Source organism: Falco peregrinus, chromosome 6 (assembly GCF_023634155.1).
Source record: "Falco peregrinus isolate bFalPer1 chromosome 6, bFalPer1.pri, whole genome shotgun sequence".
NCBI lineage: Eukaryota > Metazoa > Chordata > Aves > Falconiformes > Falconidae > Falco > Falco peregrinus.
In genome coordinates, this window is record NC_073726.1 from 93,060,391 (window position 1) to 93,073,599 (window position 13,209).

The window sequence follows — 13,209 nt, forward strand, 5'->3', positions numbered from 1 at the left end:
CTGGCTCCACAGCTGGAGCCTGAGCTGAGCTGAGCGGCTGGTACCAGCCTCTCCCCGGGAGCTCAAGCCGCTGCCTGACCTTACCCCATTCTCACCACTTACTCTGACTTGGTTTTCACTAGTGATGACACACACATACACCCATGCACTCGGTGTCTCCAGTCACTGCTGTTAGGTCTCCACACACACTGAACAGTCCCTTCACATGGGGGGGGGGGGGGAAAGGAAAAAAAAAAAAAAGTTTAGTAAGAAGGCAGGACAAACTGTGCTGGTGACACAGAGGACCCCGCCAGACAAGCATACTGGGGATGCACAGCCAGCCCCTTCTGTGCGCCTCCCCCCATCCCTTTCCACATGATGCTTCCTCTTCTTGATCACTCCCTTTTGGTCTTGCCCCTGCACATCCCATAATGAGTGTGTACAGTCACCAAATGCTCTTCCTCTGCACCCGGTGCCTCCCGGAGGGATCAACCTCCCCCTAATCTGCAAGATGATCCAGAATCCCCTTGACTCCCCTGGACAGATCCATACCCAGGCACCGGCTGTAGCCCTGACAGCTGGGAGCAGCTGGGCTGCGGTGCTCCTCTCCCTCATCCTCAGCTCGCTCTACTCCTTGGCGTTTGTGGGCATGAACTTCTAACCACATAATCTAGAAACTACCACTCCAAACAATGCCTACAAACCAGCAAGATCTCAGCTACAAAAAGAAAGCAAGCAAATGTACAATTCATGTATTTGCTCATCCTATAGGAAACCTCAAAGCATTTACTGGATCAATTTGCAAGGAGTTATTAAAGATCTCCCCAAAACTGGCAAGAGAACAAGAGTAGGTTTCATGTCTTTGAAGTGTAGAAGCATTGACGCTTACCACAAAGGAGTTCCACAAGCAGTGACCAAGACAGCACCATGCTTAAAACCATAAACATCAAGCACAAACACTTTGAGTAGCAACAGTTAGGGCAAAGCACGCAAACTGGCTGCTTCCTCCCAGCGTGGTGCAGGCAGGTGCAAGAACTCACCTCCCCGTGACGCATCACGCAGACTACAGCCTTGCTGCACTGCAACGCAGCCTTCCACTGCTTCCCATGAGAGCTACTCTTCAGGCACGGAAAAACAGGAAACTGAACAGTTTGAAAAGGAGACAAAGGTGGACAGAGAAAGGCCATTCTCAGACGCCTCGTCTTCAGGGGCTTGGGGGAACAGCAGTTCTGCATTCCCTACACGGCATTCTCTCTACCACATGAGTTCTCACAGATAGCTGAAGAAATACAGCAGACACATGTGGAAAACCCCCACATTTTATTGAATGCAAACAGTGGTTGGACAGTGTAGATATTAAAAAGGTTTGTTCAGTTTGAGAGTTCCTAGTCCAGGAGTGGGGCTCAGTGCAGTAACACTTGGAGCCAGACAGTACATCGCAGTTAAGACTGCAGCTCTTGCTGACAGCAGTGGCAGGATCCCTACTGGAACGGGAAGGCGTTCCTCAGGCTGCTGCATCCTCATCCACGCACTGAGACGCCTCCTCACCATGTGCTGCCCGTCCTTATGATGGCCTTTATTTGTAAACATGCATTCTTTGGACTGCTTTGCTACTCCGGTGCCCAGCCTGGCTGCCCAGAAACCACACTGGGAAATGACTCATTTTGGGGAGAGGAAAAAAGATTTTTTTAAAACAAGTTTTCAAATTCAGGAACAGAGTAGGATTCCAAACATTGCCAGTTTAATCTGGCCAAGGAACAAAAAGTGACAAGACAGTTAGCCAGTAAAATCCATTAGAGACAGAAAAGCTATAGGAGGTTTGCTTCTTCCAGCAATTATACAGATTCCCAATATGTTCTACCTCCACACTCGAAGCCGGGAGAGAGGGAGGGGGCAGGGGAAGACATCCTGACAATGTGGCGGCACCAAAAATAAAATAAGATCAGACAGAAGCGGTGCCGAGACGGAGGCTCCCACTTTGTAAGGTCAAATCGTCCTTCTCGGCTCTGTGGAACAGGCGAGCGCTCAGCCCACCGCAGCACCTGCCACCGGGTCAGTCTTGCTGCTTCCACCAGGTGCTGGTGGAGATCTGGGCTTTCTCCTCCCAAGCCCTGCAGGAGCAGTGGGGCTGCACCCACCCATCTTTATGTAGCCCCTGGCCTGGCATAGCCCCCGGCCAGGCAGTGGTGACAGGCCTTTCCCAGTGGGTGCACAGGGCCGAGGCTGGGGGCGGCGGGTGAATCCTACTTGAGTAAAGAGGTGCGCTAGCATAGTCTCCGTTGGTAGCAACCTGCCTTGGCAGGCAGAGGGATAGGACGACGGTGGGGAGGGGAAGAGTACTGAGCGCAGGGGTCTTTAAGGGTATGCCCACTCCAAGCTCCTCAGCGTGTCGTTTTGGCACGAATGGTGTGACATTTGATGCACAGCACGTGCCCATCCAGTGGAAAGCACCCATTCTCATCTGCTTCAATGGACAAGGGTTTCCCACAGTCCTAAGCAGGGAAAGAAAAGAGGGAGGGAGCTCGACGACAGCCAGCAGCAGGATAAATGCATTCAAGGATGTAAGAAGTGCCCCGCTGGATCAGGGTACCAGCTCGCAGCCTGCCGCTCTGTCTCCGATGATGCTAATGGGAGATGCTATTCTGAGGAAAGAGCAAGCCCCCTCTCTGTGATCCTGGCATGTTCCCCCGGTACACACAGCTGCCATATTAGGGATGTCAGAGGCTACAGACCTGCAGAATCCTTGTTCATGGACCTGTGGCCAGTGAAATGTCTAATCTTTTCCTGAACCTGCTTCAGGAATGCCCCAGATGCACGCAAAGCCACCCTGCTGTTTGGTCAGGATAGACAACAAAGGTGCCCAGTCACTGGTGATGGGCACAGGAGGGATGTGAAGAGTGGGACCACAGGCTTACCTCACACTTGTAACATTTCATGTGGAAATTCTTCTCCAATGCCACCACACGCACCGTCTCATCCTTTCCAGGCTCTGGCATGATAGGCTCGCTGCAGACCGAGCAGCGCGGAGCATACTTCCTGCAACATGCAAAAACATGGAGGACATCCAACGCAAGGTCCTCACTGCCGTACAGTAGTATTAGCAGCAGAGGAATAACAAATCACAAAGAAGTCTAGGTGGGAAAAGACCTTAACTGCTACAAGGCACACTGCTGACTCATCGCTCACTTCATGTCCTGGGGCAACCCAAGCCCACATCGCACCAAGTTTCAAGAGGTGGGAGGTAACCTGCCTTCCTCCAGACACCCCACCACACCTGTGTGCTCCCTACCTGTGGTAGTCGTCCACACAGTGAGGCTGGTTGGCCTGGTCCACGATAAAAGAGGCCCCCTCAAGAGGGGTATGGCACATCACACAGGTGAAGCATTGGGGATGGTACGAGTTACCGGTGGCCTTCAGCATCCGGTCTGTGATGGTCTGTTTGCAGACACTGCACTTTTCCAAGGTCCCCTGAGCCCAAAGGAAACAAATAAAACATGTTAATCTGATCTCCCACCCCTGGGAGACTACACCGCAGCCAGGCAAGATGGAAGGAGGAAGGGAAAGCAAGAGAGGACAACCACAGCAAGCTCAGCTCCCCCCAGCAGCTTTCAGCCCCGTGACTCACAGCATAGCAGTCCTCACAGAAGGGCTTCTCATCCACATTGTAGAACTGCTGCCCCTGCAGCTGCTTCTCACATTTGAAGCAGGTGAAGCATTCCACATGGAAAAGACAGTCCAGGGCCCTCACAGCTGGCTGGGTTCTTGACAGGGGCTTCCTGCAGAAGCCACAGAGCTCTGCCAGTGGAAGAATAAAGGGATCAGGAGAGATGGAAACCCACCACAGTCTTAGCCCTACTGCTGTCCATTGCGGGAACGCACCAGAAATAGCAGACTCCGCTGAGGGTGGATGCTCCATATCCTTCATTAGTTTCTGGGTCAACATCTCCAGCTCTTCTACCTCCTTCATGGTCAGACAGGAATTTCCCCTAGGTGGATCTGCACCGGAGCCTGTGGGTCTATGCTGCAGGAAGAGGAAACGTTCAGTGCCAAAGGACACGCAGAGACAGACCCCTTCCCACTGTCCCTAATAAATCTACTTGTCTCACCTTTACTTGTCCTCTTTGGAGCAATCTGCCACCCACCATACTTGCTCCTTTCCACCTTTACATGAAATCCTATCCCTCTCCACCACTGTCTCTAGTTACATCTCTCTTTCAGATCCGCAACAGCCTCCCCTGGCCCAGGACAGACCCTCCCTCCTCATCCTCCAGCTTCACAGCTGGTGACCCTGTGCCTGTCCAAAGCCACGGGTCCCACAGCTCTGTCCCGTACCTTGTCCTTGGTGGCAGCAGGTTGCTCTGTTGGATGTGGCTTCTCCTGGACTTGGGGTCTCTCCCTCTGCTGGGCATAGGTGAAATTGGGAGGCTGTGGCCGAGAGGAGAGCCCTGAAGATGGAGGGACTGTGAAGTGGGTCTGAATGGAGGTAGGGTGCCTGGCAGGGTTTGAGGGAGCCACAGGGACACTGGCACCTGACTTGGACCCAGGCTTGGGAGAGCCAGCAACAGAGGGTGGGGTGAATTTAAGGGAAGGCTGAGCAGGAGGGAGGGAAGGGGGTGGAGGGACTGGTGCTAAGGGCTCCTTGCGTTGCTGTGGGGCTGCCCATGGCGTTGGGTTGGGGGTCAGATCCACTCCAGGGGGCTTGAAAGATAAGCTTCCACTTGGCTTTGGAGTGAACCTGGAAGGAATGGGATGAGGAGTATCTCTGGGTGCAGATGGTATTTCCACATGGGCTTTTGGGGCCGATGGTTTCTCCAGAGAACCTGTGGACCCTGCAGGTATCTGTAAAAGGAAGCAGCAGAGAGAAACAGGCAGTTATCAGCAAGGTGGAACAGAAAATACGCTGTCTACAGCAGTAACTCAGCAGCTATCCCAGGCCCACAACTTAAAGAGTTCCCACACCGTTACGCATTTAGCGCTCCTGCCAAGTGGCCAGATCTATGCTTTCTGGTCCTTCATGTACACTTCGGCACTACATCTCTATCCAGAGATTTTCATCTTTAGCAGCACCCTTCTCAATACCTCTGTTCAGCAAACCAGACATCTCTCCTTCCACCTGTGCCATTCTGGAATGCTCACCCGGGATTTGAAGGGATCATTCTTCTCCATGTTATCCAACATTACGGACAGTGAGTCAATCTCAAGATCAATGCTGCTCATCTTGCCACGTACCTACACCACCATCCATGAGGAAAGAGGGAGCAGAGCACATTACAGGAACAGCCAGAGAACCAGGTGCATCCCCTTACAATAGCAGATTTTGACACTTTGGACTGTGGTACAAATCTGCGCCTTGCTTTGAGCAGGTAGCAAGCTGGTGAGGATGAACAGGGCACAGTCTCCAAAGTCTACAAACAGTAGGAAAACGCACAGAAACTCGCGGACAGGTTTAGGTGGGAAAAGACATCTGAAGGTCTCAGTGCAGCACGCTGCTCAAAGCGGGGCTAGCTCCCAAGCTAGACCAGGTTGCTCAGGGCCTTGTCCAGGTCATTACTGAACATCCCCAAGGATGCGGATTCCCCAGCCTCTCTGGGCACCTGTGCCAGTGCTGAGCCACCCTTGGAGAGGAAGAGCAGAATTTTCTTTTGTCCAACAGCAATTTCCCTTGCCGCAACTCTTGTCCATCGTCTCTTGTTCTTCTGTGCCCCAGTAAGAAGTACCTGTCTTCTCTCCGGCCCTCCTTTAGGTATTGCACACTCCAGTTAGATCCCTGCCTTGGCCTCATCTTCTGCAGGCTGAACAAACTCAGCTCTCGCAGCACGGGCTCCAACCCCCAAGGGTCGCTATCACCCTTTGCTGGACTGCAGCTAGTTTGGGGTTCCTCTGGGGTTATTATACTGGGGAGCCCAACTGGAAACAGTCCTCCAAGATGCAGCCTCACCAGCACCGCAGAGAGGAATAATCACTGTCCTTGTCCTGCTGGCTATGCTCACCAATGCAGCCCAGCATGGGGTTGGCCTTTAGCGCCTCGAGGGTGCAGTGCTGGCTCACACTCAATTCACCATCCACCAGGAACCCCCCAGGTCCTTCATCTGCAAAGCTGCAGCCTGTCCACCTGACCTAACCTGTGCTGGTCCATGGGGTGGTGGCATTTTTCTGCTCTCCCAGATCTCTGGGCTTCCCGCTGCGGAGTTCAGAGAGCAGCAAGAAGCTGTCGCAGCTCACAGAGCATCACAAGAAACTGTACTTCCCTTGACCTCACTCACCTGTGGGGTAGGCACCTTGCTCACAGGTCCTTCATCAAACATCGGTGGAGGAGGAGGAGGTGGAGAAGGAAAAACTTCTTCTGGGGCTGGTGGAAAAGGCTCTTCAAAGGGTGGTGGGGGTGGGGGAAAAGCACAGTTTGAGGAGAAACTTGCCTCCTCTCCAGGCGGGGGAGGAGGTGGCAGCGGCAGCTCTATGGGGAAGAATGAGAATAAAAGCAAGTTTGGATAATTTCTTACTCTTAGCCAGCAAAAAACCCGGGAGGTTTGTGGTCCTGAAGGCATTACAGCAAATAGCTCCCCAGCAGTCACCCAGGGGACCCCAGCACCCATTGAGGACAACTGAACTTCACAGGCTGGCTTTCACCTTGCTCAAAGCTATTTGCCATCATATAAAGTTTCCTTAGTAGCTACTGCAATTAGTGTCTGGGAATAGTCATTGCTTAACTGCAAAACACGTCTTACTGTGCCCTTTCCCACTCCTCCCCTCATTCTTTGGTCCCTACCATACCATATGTTCCTCCTGCCAGTAACCGACTCAGACTGCAGAATGCAGAGCAGCGTTAGCAGGAATGCCAGCAGTCAACCCAGGACCCTGAGAAGCCTGCATTCTTACAGGAAAATAAGCTGGCACCTCGCCACTGGCTAGTAAGCACTACAAGGGACAAGTGGGGGGAAAAACGCAAGTCAGATACGCATACCTCTTATGCGTATGAGGAATCTCTGAAACTGCTTTATTTTTCCAGGAGATGAAAACAGCTTTTCTTTTGGAGGCGACGATGTCCCCATACCTGACACAGACTACGATGTGAGAAATTTTCCAGAACCCTCTGAAGCAGGCTGAAAAGCACCAAAGCACCTCAATCTCCCAGAAGAAAACCCCACTGCTTCCACCTATGCATATTTGCCAAAGACGTGGAACAGGCAGAGAGACATTTTCTGCTACAACACACTCAAACGTGAATCCTTTTCCCTTCGCCATGTATGGGAGACATTGCCCTCTTCACATCCAAGCAGGTAGGAACACTGACAACAAGGAGGCAGAGCTTCCACATCCCTTCTTCTGGGCACCCACCTCTCTTCCTAGCTAGCCCCAACCAGCAGCAGGGTGTATCACCAGGTTTTTCACTCCTGCTACTCCACATGCAACTTAACAGCAGCGTTTGAATTGTCTCATCTTTATATCCAGCCGCTGCCAGCAGACTTTGTAAGGGCTTCTCATTGGTAACCTAAGTGACACAATACTGAAAGGACACAATTCAGAAAATGAAAGCCAATTTCTTATCAGCCAGCAGAATGCACACTGGCACACAGCACCTCTTCTAAGCCTCCTTGTGCCACAGAAATTCTGCTCGGGGTGGGGGATAATACTAGGCTGGTATTTTTTCTTTGAAACTACAGTTTAGGATCAAGTTTGTACACACTTGCCTTTTGGTTTATTAAAATGATGAAGAATATTGCAGAAGCAAAACCCTGATCTGCTGTCACATTATTTCAGATTCACTAAAAGCCTGTGTTATGAATTATTCACACAAACAAAAGAGTTTGCCGCTAAGTTACTATACCAGATTTACAGAATGATCAATACTAAACATAACATTCCTACAGCAACAGTAACTGAGCCATCCTGCCATTTGAGACAAAGAGACCGATTGCTATGGCTGTTTGTTTGGGGAGGGTACAAGAAAGGGAGAGAAGGATTAAGAAACGCATCAGAGAAGGATCAGGTGCATTTCTGTCATGACTTAAGTGTTGGTGGTGGCTCATCTGCACTTCAGATGTCTGCTGGCAGCCCTCACCTGATGGCAACGCAGCAGCTCAAGCTAAACAGTTCTTTTGCTCATCTTTCTGTCAAGTTAGTTCCTCCATAATAAGCTTTATAAGGAAGGGAGAAGTGGAGCAAGAAACACCCAGTGCTTCACTCGCATGGGATATTGAAAACTAAGTTTTAACATCCAGCTGCCTACTTTTGTGATTCAGTTATTTGTGTCAGTTTGAGACTTTCTGACAGACACATCCACACAACTATAGCAGAAAATCATAAAGCCTACGATGAGACCTTGGATTACAGACACAAGATTCCAGCCAGCAGCACAGAGAAAAGGGTCACCAGTTAGCTGGTACAGTTCTAGGAGAGAGAAGCACCAACAGGTCCTTGTGACCTGAGAAATGGAAAAAATGGCTTAGTAACTCGTCTCCTCTGAGCACAGGACCAGCCTTCCTACCATCAGGCCAGCCGCCCACTAACAGCATGCTAAAGTAGAAAGCGTAAGTGTTGCATGGTCTATGCGAGGTGGTGAAAGGAAAGAAACATAAACCAGCAGGCTGCATTATCTGAACATGCGTGTCCCAGCTGAGGTGCGCCCTGGGGGAGTCCTGTGGTAAGTCGCAGCATCAAGCATCAGCAAGAGGTCCCTAGGGAAATGACTGGTGGCCGCATGCTCATCAATTCCAACTAGGGGGTCACACAGCAAGGAACCTTCTGCCTCTTAAGAGGACACAAAACCAACCAGCCAACCAAAAAATAAAACAAAAAAACCACTCCACCACCACACAGGATATAAAAGAAATATTTAAAAGCAAGAAAAAGAAAACCACACTAAAACAAGAAGTCACTCTACACAGGAAAACACACCCAACCCAAACCACTAGGAAGAGGTGTAAAACTCTACAAGCCACACGAACTCTAAGCCTCCCTTCCTGTTTATGACAGCTTCCACCATTTTTTCATGAGGTTACTTCTTCCTCCTCATCTCCAGCAGCAAAGATGGCAACTGCAGAGTCCATGAGAAGGATCTCTACAGTCAGAGACAACCAACTTGAGCAGAGATCAAACAAGAAGGGGAACAGCATGATTCATCATCATCAGGGTCAATTTCCCTGCATCATGTTTGCTCTCAGACACGCTGGCTAGAAACTGCCTGCAGTTACACAACTATGCACTCAGGGAATTCGATGAGAAATCCACTGCATTCCTCCAGCACCAGTGCAGTGCAGGATTGCCTTCCCACCTCCTTTACGAGTGGAGATACTACGTACTTTGAGACCTCTTTACAATTGTTTTATCTCTTGTGGAACCTGCCAGCCCCTACAGCGAGTGCATCAGTCACCAAGGGTGGTTAGGCTCCCGCTCTTGTGCTCAGCCCTGTCATGGACCTTGTGCCCTGAGCCTGGAAACGCGCACACACACACACACCCTGGCCCCCACCTACCTTCTGCTGGCAGGGACTGGGACGGAATCTCGCCCACCTTCCCAATCTGTGCACGCTGGGCACCAGCGCCGGGAGGCGGGGGCAGCGATGACTCCAACGCACCCCCAGCCTTGAAGGGGTTCACCTTGGGCTTAGGGGCGACCACGGGTGCAAACTTTTTCTGCGGATTGTAGAAGGCAGGCGTGGAAATGTTGATGCTGACTGTGGATGTCATGCGGGTCCCCGGGGCGCCTTGGGAGGCCATCTTCTCAGCGGCTGGCAGGGGAGAAAAGGGAGGAAACCTGCATGAAGCCAGTGGAAACTGGCAGAGAGAACACGGGGGACAGGGGCATTTGAAGCCCGGCCAGGGGCTGAGGCACCCGAGCTGAGCGCAGCGTGTGCCCAGGGGTCCCAGGGACAGAAGCCGCAGCAGACGGCCAGCGGGGGCCAGCGGGGCCGTGTCGCGGCGCTGGTGACAAGGGGGCTCCGGCCGCAGCCAAAGTGAGCCGGGCCGCGGCAGCGCCCCGCAACAGGGCACGGCACCGCGCCGCCCCCCGCCGCCACAGCCAGGCCCTGCGCCCGAAGGGGCCCGCACGCCACCCCCCCACACCTGTCCGACGGTGCCACCCCGGCCCGCCGGCCCCAGCCGGTGACCGCCCCGGTAACGTCGCCGGTCCCTCCGCACCTCCCACCCCTCACCTCGGGCCCTGCGCGCCGGGGCAGCGGGGGCGGCTGCGGCACAGGCAGGACGGCGGGGCGGGCCGGGAGCCCCCCCGCTCCGCCGCCGCCCCCCGCTGTCCCCCCCTCGGCTGCGCTGCCGCCCCCCGGCAGGAAGCGCTGCCGGCCACCGCCCCCCGCCCCGCCCCCGCCAGGAAGCGCTGCCGGCCGCCCCCCGCCGGCTCCGCCTCCCCCGGGGCGCCACCTCCCCCCGGTGCCGCCCCCCAGCCCATCCCGCTGGGCATGGAGGGGTGCCGGCAGCACTGCGGCAGCGGCCCCGCACGGTCAGCCCGGGGGGGGGGGCGGGGTGAGCATTCCCCGCGGCCTGCAGGCACGGAACGGGGCACCCCCGGTCCCGCAGTCCAGGCCAGACGCCGCAGCCGCGCCGGAAGCCCCCGGAGCCAGGCGCTTTGTTGTGAAGCCCAGCACGGCCGTGGGGCTGCCTGCTCACACACACACTCCCCCCGGCAGTGCTGCTGCTCACCCCCCCCCCCACCCCCCCCTGTGCTGCTGCTCACACACCCAGTGCTGCTGCTCACACGCACACGCACAGTCAGCACAGCGCTGCTTCCGCCAGCACCGGGGCTCGGTGCCAGCAGCTCAAGCTGGCAGGCTCATGTCGGTGCCCCCCGGTGCTGCCAGGCCCTCTCGCTGGGACAATAAGAGCAGCTGGGACAGGCAGCCCTGGGTGCCACAAACACTGCCGATGCCAGCTCTCCCATGCCTGCTGCCAAGACTCCATGCCCCCACCCTCCTGCTCCAAGTGCTCCCTCGGTCGAGTGCAGTAGGGTGCGGCACCGTGACCTGTGACAGCCTCCCCAGGTCACAGGCGTGTGACAGGGACAAGAGTTCGGCCCATGCTGCTTGTGCTGTGCCCCTCTGCGCAGGGCGGACGAGCTGCCCGCGCTCTGACAAACACCACGGGGTGCCAGAGTGCCAGAGCCAGCCGCAGCCACCGAGCCCCTCAGCCACCGAGCCGCACTGAGCATCTCCCACACAGCCAGCACAGGACGGGCTGAGACAGAGGAGTAAGGAGCAGGCTCTGTCCTCAGCCCCTCAGACCTGCCAGTCCGAGTCCCCCCAGCCTGCTGCTTCCCATCGAGCTACAGAAGCTCCGGCCTTTCCTTAGGGACTTCTGCTCCTGTTACACTCCGGTGTAACGAACCACTTGGTAGCAGCTCTACTAGAACTGATGGCAGCCACTTCTACCAGAACTGACAGTGCTGCTCACAGCAGAACATGCCTGCGATGTCACTTCTGATCACGATCTGCACCAGGGTTGGGCAGCACAGTCTCGGGACATCAGCTGCCACGCAGAAAAGCGCTAGCATTGCTGCAGCTGCTGCTCTCCCCTGAGCCCAGTGGCCTGCTTCCCGCCATGCTGCCACACTCGAGGCCCTTGCTGCTCAGGGTGCCTCCATCCAACAGCTGCCCCTGCTCATCCTCACGCCTCTGCAGCGGTGTGTCCCCCTGACCCAGCGGGCCGGGGGAGGCTGGCCATGCGGGGCCGAGCATCCCCCCTCAGCCCTGAGCACTACCAACGCCACTGAAGCCACACCAGGAACACCGGGCTCAGACAAGTACCGTGGTGGTTTGCACAGGCTGTTGGAGAGGAAGTGTCCTGCCAGCAGACCTAATCACAAACCCTCCTTGCCGTCACATTTCCCCTGAGGGCAGACATTTTTCTGCCTGCTGTAACACTATTTAAGATGACTCAAGCAGAGCTATGAAGAAAGATGTCCCCAAAGGACACGGTCAGGATCATTAGCTGCCTCATACGCTGCTTCTCTCCAACAGAGAGCAAAAAAGCAAGAGGTCAGAAGCAAGCAACACCCCCTCAGCAGCAGGGTCACCTCCCAGAAGGTCCCACGGTGGCTCTGCCACCTCTTGCGCACCCAGATGACCCTCAGTTCTTTGACCCCAAGGCAGCACTTCCAAAGGCTCTGCTCCTTTCCTGGGGTGGCATGAGGAGGAGGAACTCGAGGAAGCAGTGAGCTAAGCGCTGTTCACCACCTCGGTGGGCAGTAAGCAGCTCGGCTCCAGCCAGGCAGCCCCCCACCACTGACACCCAGTGCCGGTACTTCCCCATCTGCAGCTTCCTCCCCACGGAGGGGGTCGGAAGAGGAACTCCAGCAAAAAACTGAGAATATGAAAGCAACAGATTAAACAGACTTAGAAGTATTTTCATCCTCCCCTACATACCAATCCCAGGAAGTTCTCCCAGGCTGGCCTAAAGGTACAAAACTTCAAAGAGAGCAAAGTCCTGCGGCCGGGGAGGCTGCGGGGCAGAGCCGCGAGCAGCCGGGGGGGGGGGGGGGGGGGGGGGGAAGGGAGCGGGGGCGGGGCGGCAGAGCCGCAACCTTCTTGCACGTACGCGGGGCTCGCCTGGCCTCCGCCCGGGGGGGCGGGCAGATGGACAACTCCGAAAAGCGATGCAAACGGAATTAAAACGTTAGAAAGTTCTACGGCTTTGCAAGCACTTGCGTCTTTTCATTCTCAGGGCACTCCCAGAGAGACTGAAGCTCCTAAAGCAAATTTCAGGCACAAAGAGCCCCCCGCCCCCCGGCACATCTGGGGAGGGCTCCCTAGGTGTCTCGCCCATCCGTGCGCACACAAAAGAGCGTCTGTCCCGAGCCAAACCGGGCAACATCCCCCGCTCCCGTGCGCCTGCGTCTCACCGCGGGGCGAACAGCTCACTAGATCCACGCTCCCCCACGAGCCTCTCCCGTGCGGAACGGCAGGACCCCCCCCCTCCGGCCCACGACTCGAGCCCGGGCAGGGCGAGCCGCGGGGAGCCCACAGCCCGGCTGCAAGCCCAGAGACTCACCGGAGGGCCGGGGCGCCCCCGGGCTGCGGAGCGGGGCCACGGAGCGCTGCGCCGGCGGGCGGGCGGGCAGGCGAGCAACGGCGGCGCGAGGGAGCGGCCGGGCCCCGCCGGCTCGCGAAAAGGCCTCGCCCAGGCAAAGTTGTTTGACCATAAAAGGAGCGCGGCTGCGCGAGCGGCTGAGCTCACCCGCGGGGGAATGTAGCGGGGGCTGGGGGGGCTGGGGGGGCTGCCGGCT

At 55.6% G+C, this 13,209-nt stretch overlaps 1 protein-coding gene across 5 annotated transcripts; it reads right to left on the reverse strand.

The window, feature by feature from the left end:
* Nucleotides 1-1,282: 1,282 nt before the first annotated feature.
* On the reverse strand, nt 1,283-13,140 carry ZYX (zyxin). 5 transcript variants are annotated; one of them, XM_055807180.1, is made up of 10 exons: nt 12,975-13,140; nt 9,452-9,706; nt 6,243-6,433; nt 5,116-5,208; nt 4,312-4,818; nt 3,859-4,000; nt 3,605-3,774; nt 3,269-3,447; nt 2,895-3,015; nt 1,283-2,471 (listed from the first exon to the last, which is right to left on the reverse strand). In XM_055807180.1, exons 1-10 carry the CDS (start codon nt 13,123-13,125, stop codon nt 2,361-2,363), a joined length of 1,920 nt encoding a protein of 639 aa, XP_055663155.1. In that variant the 5' UTR covers nt 13,126-13,140; the 3' UTR covers nt 1,283-2,360. The 5 variants fall into 5 exon arrangements, with proteins under 5 accessions (XP_055663155.1, XP_027639536.1, XP_013153056.1 ...); XM_027783735.2 differs by lacking the exon at nt 12,975-13,140 and adding an exon at nt 12,826-12,954; XM_013297602.3 differs by lacking the exon at nt 12,975-13,140 and adding an exon at nt 12,350-12,443.
* Nucleotides 13,141-13,209: the final 69 nt, after the last annotated feature.

Coding starts and splice junctions, on each gene's coding strand:
- ZYX (XM_055807180.1), bottom strand. CDS start 13,125: ATGGTCAAACAACTTTGCCTGGGCGAGGCCTTTTCGCGAGCCGGCGGG. Junction 4,819..5,115: donor ATGATCCCTTCAAATCCCGG/GTGAGCATTCCA, acceptor TTCCTTTTACAG/ATACCTGCAGGGTCCACAGG. Junction 4,001..4,311: donor CTGCTGCCACCAAGGACAAG/GTACGGGACAGA, acceptor CTCTTCCTGCAG/CATAGACCCACAGGCTCCGG.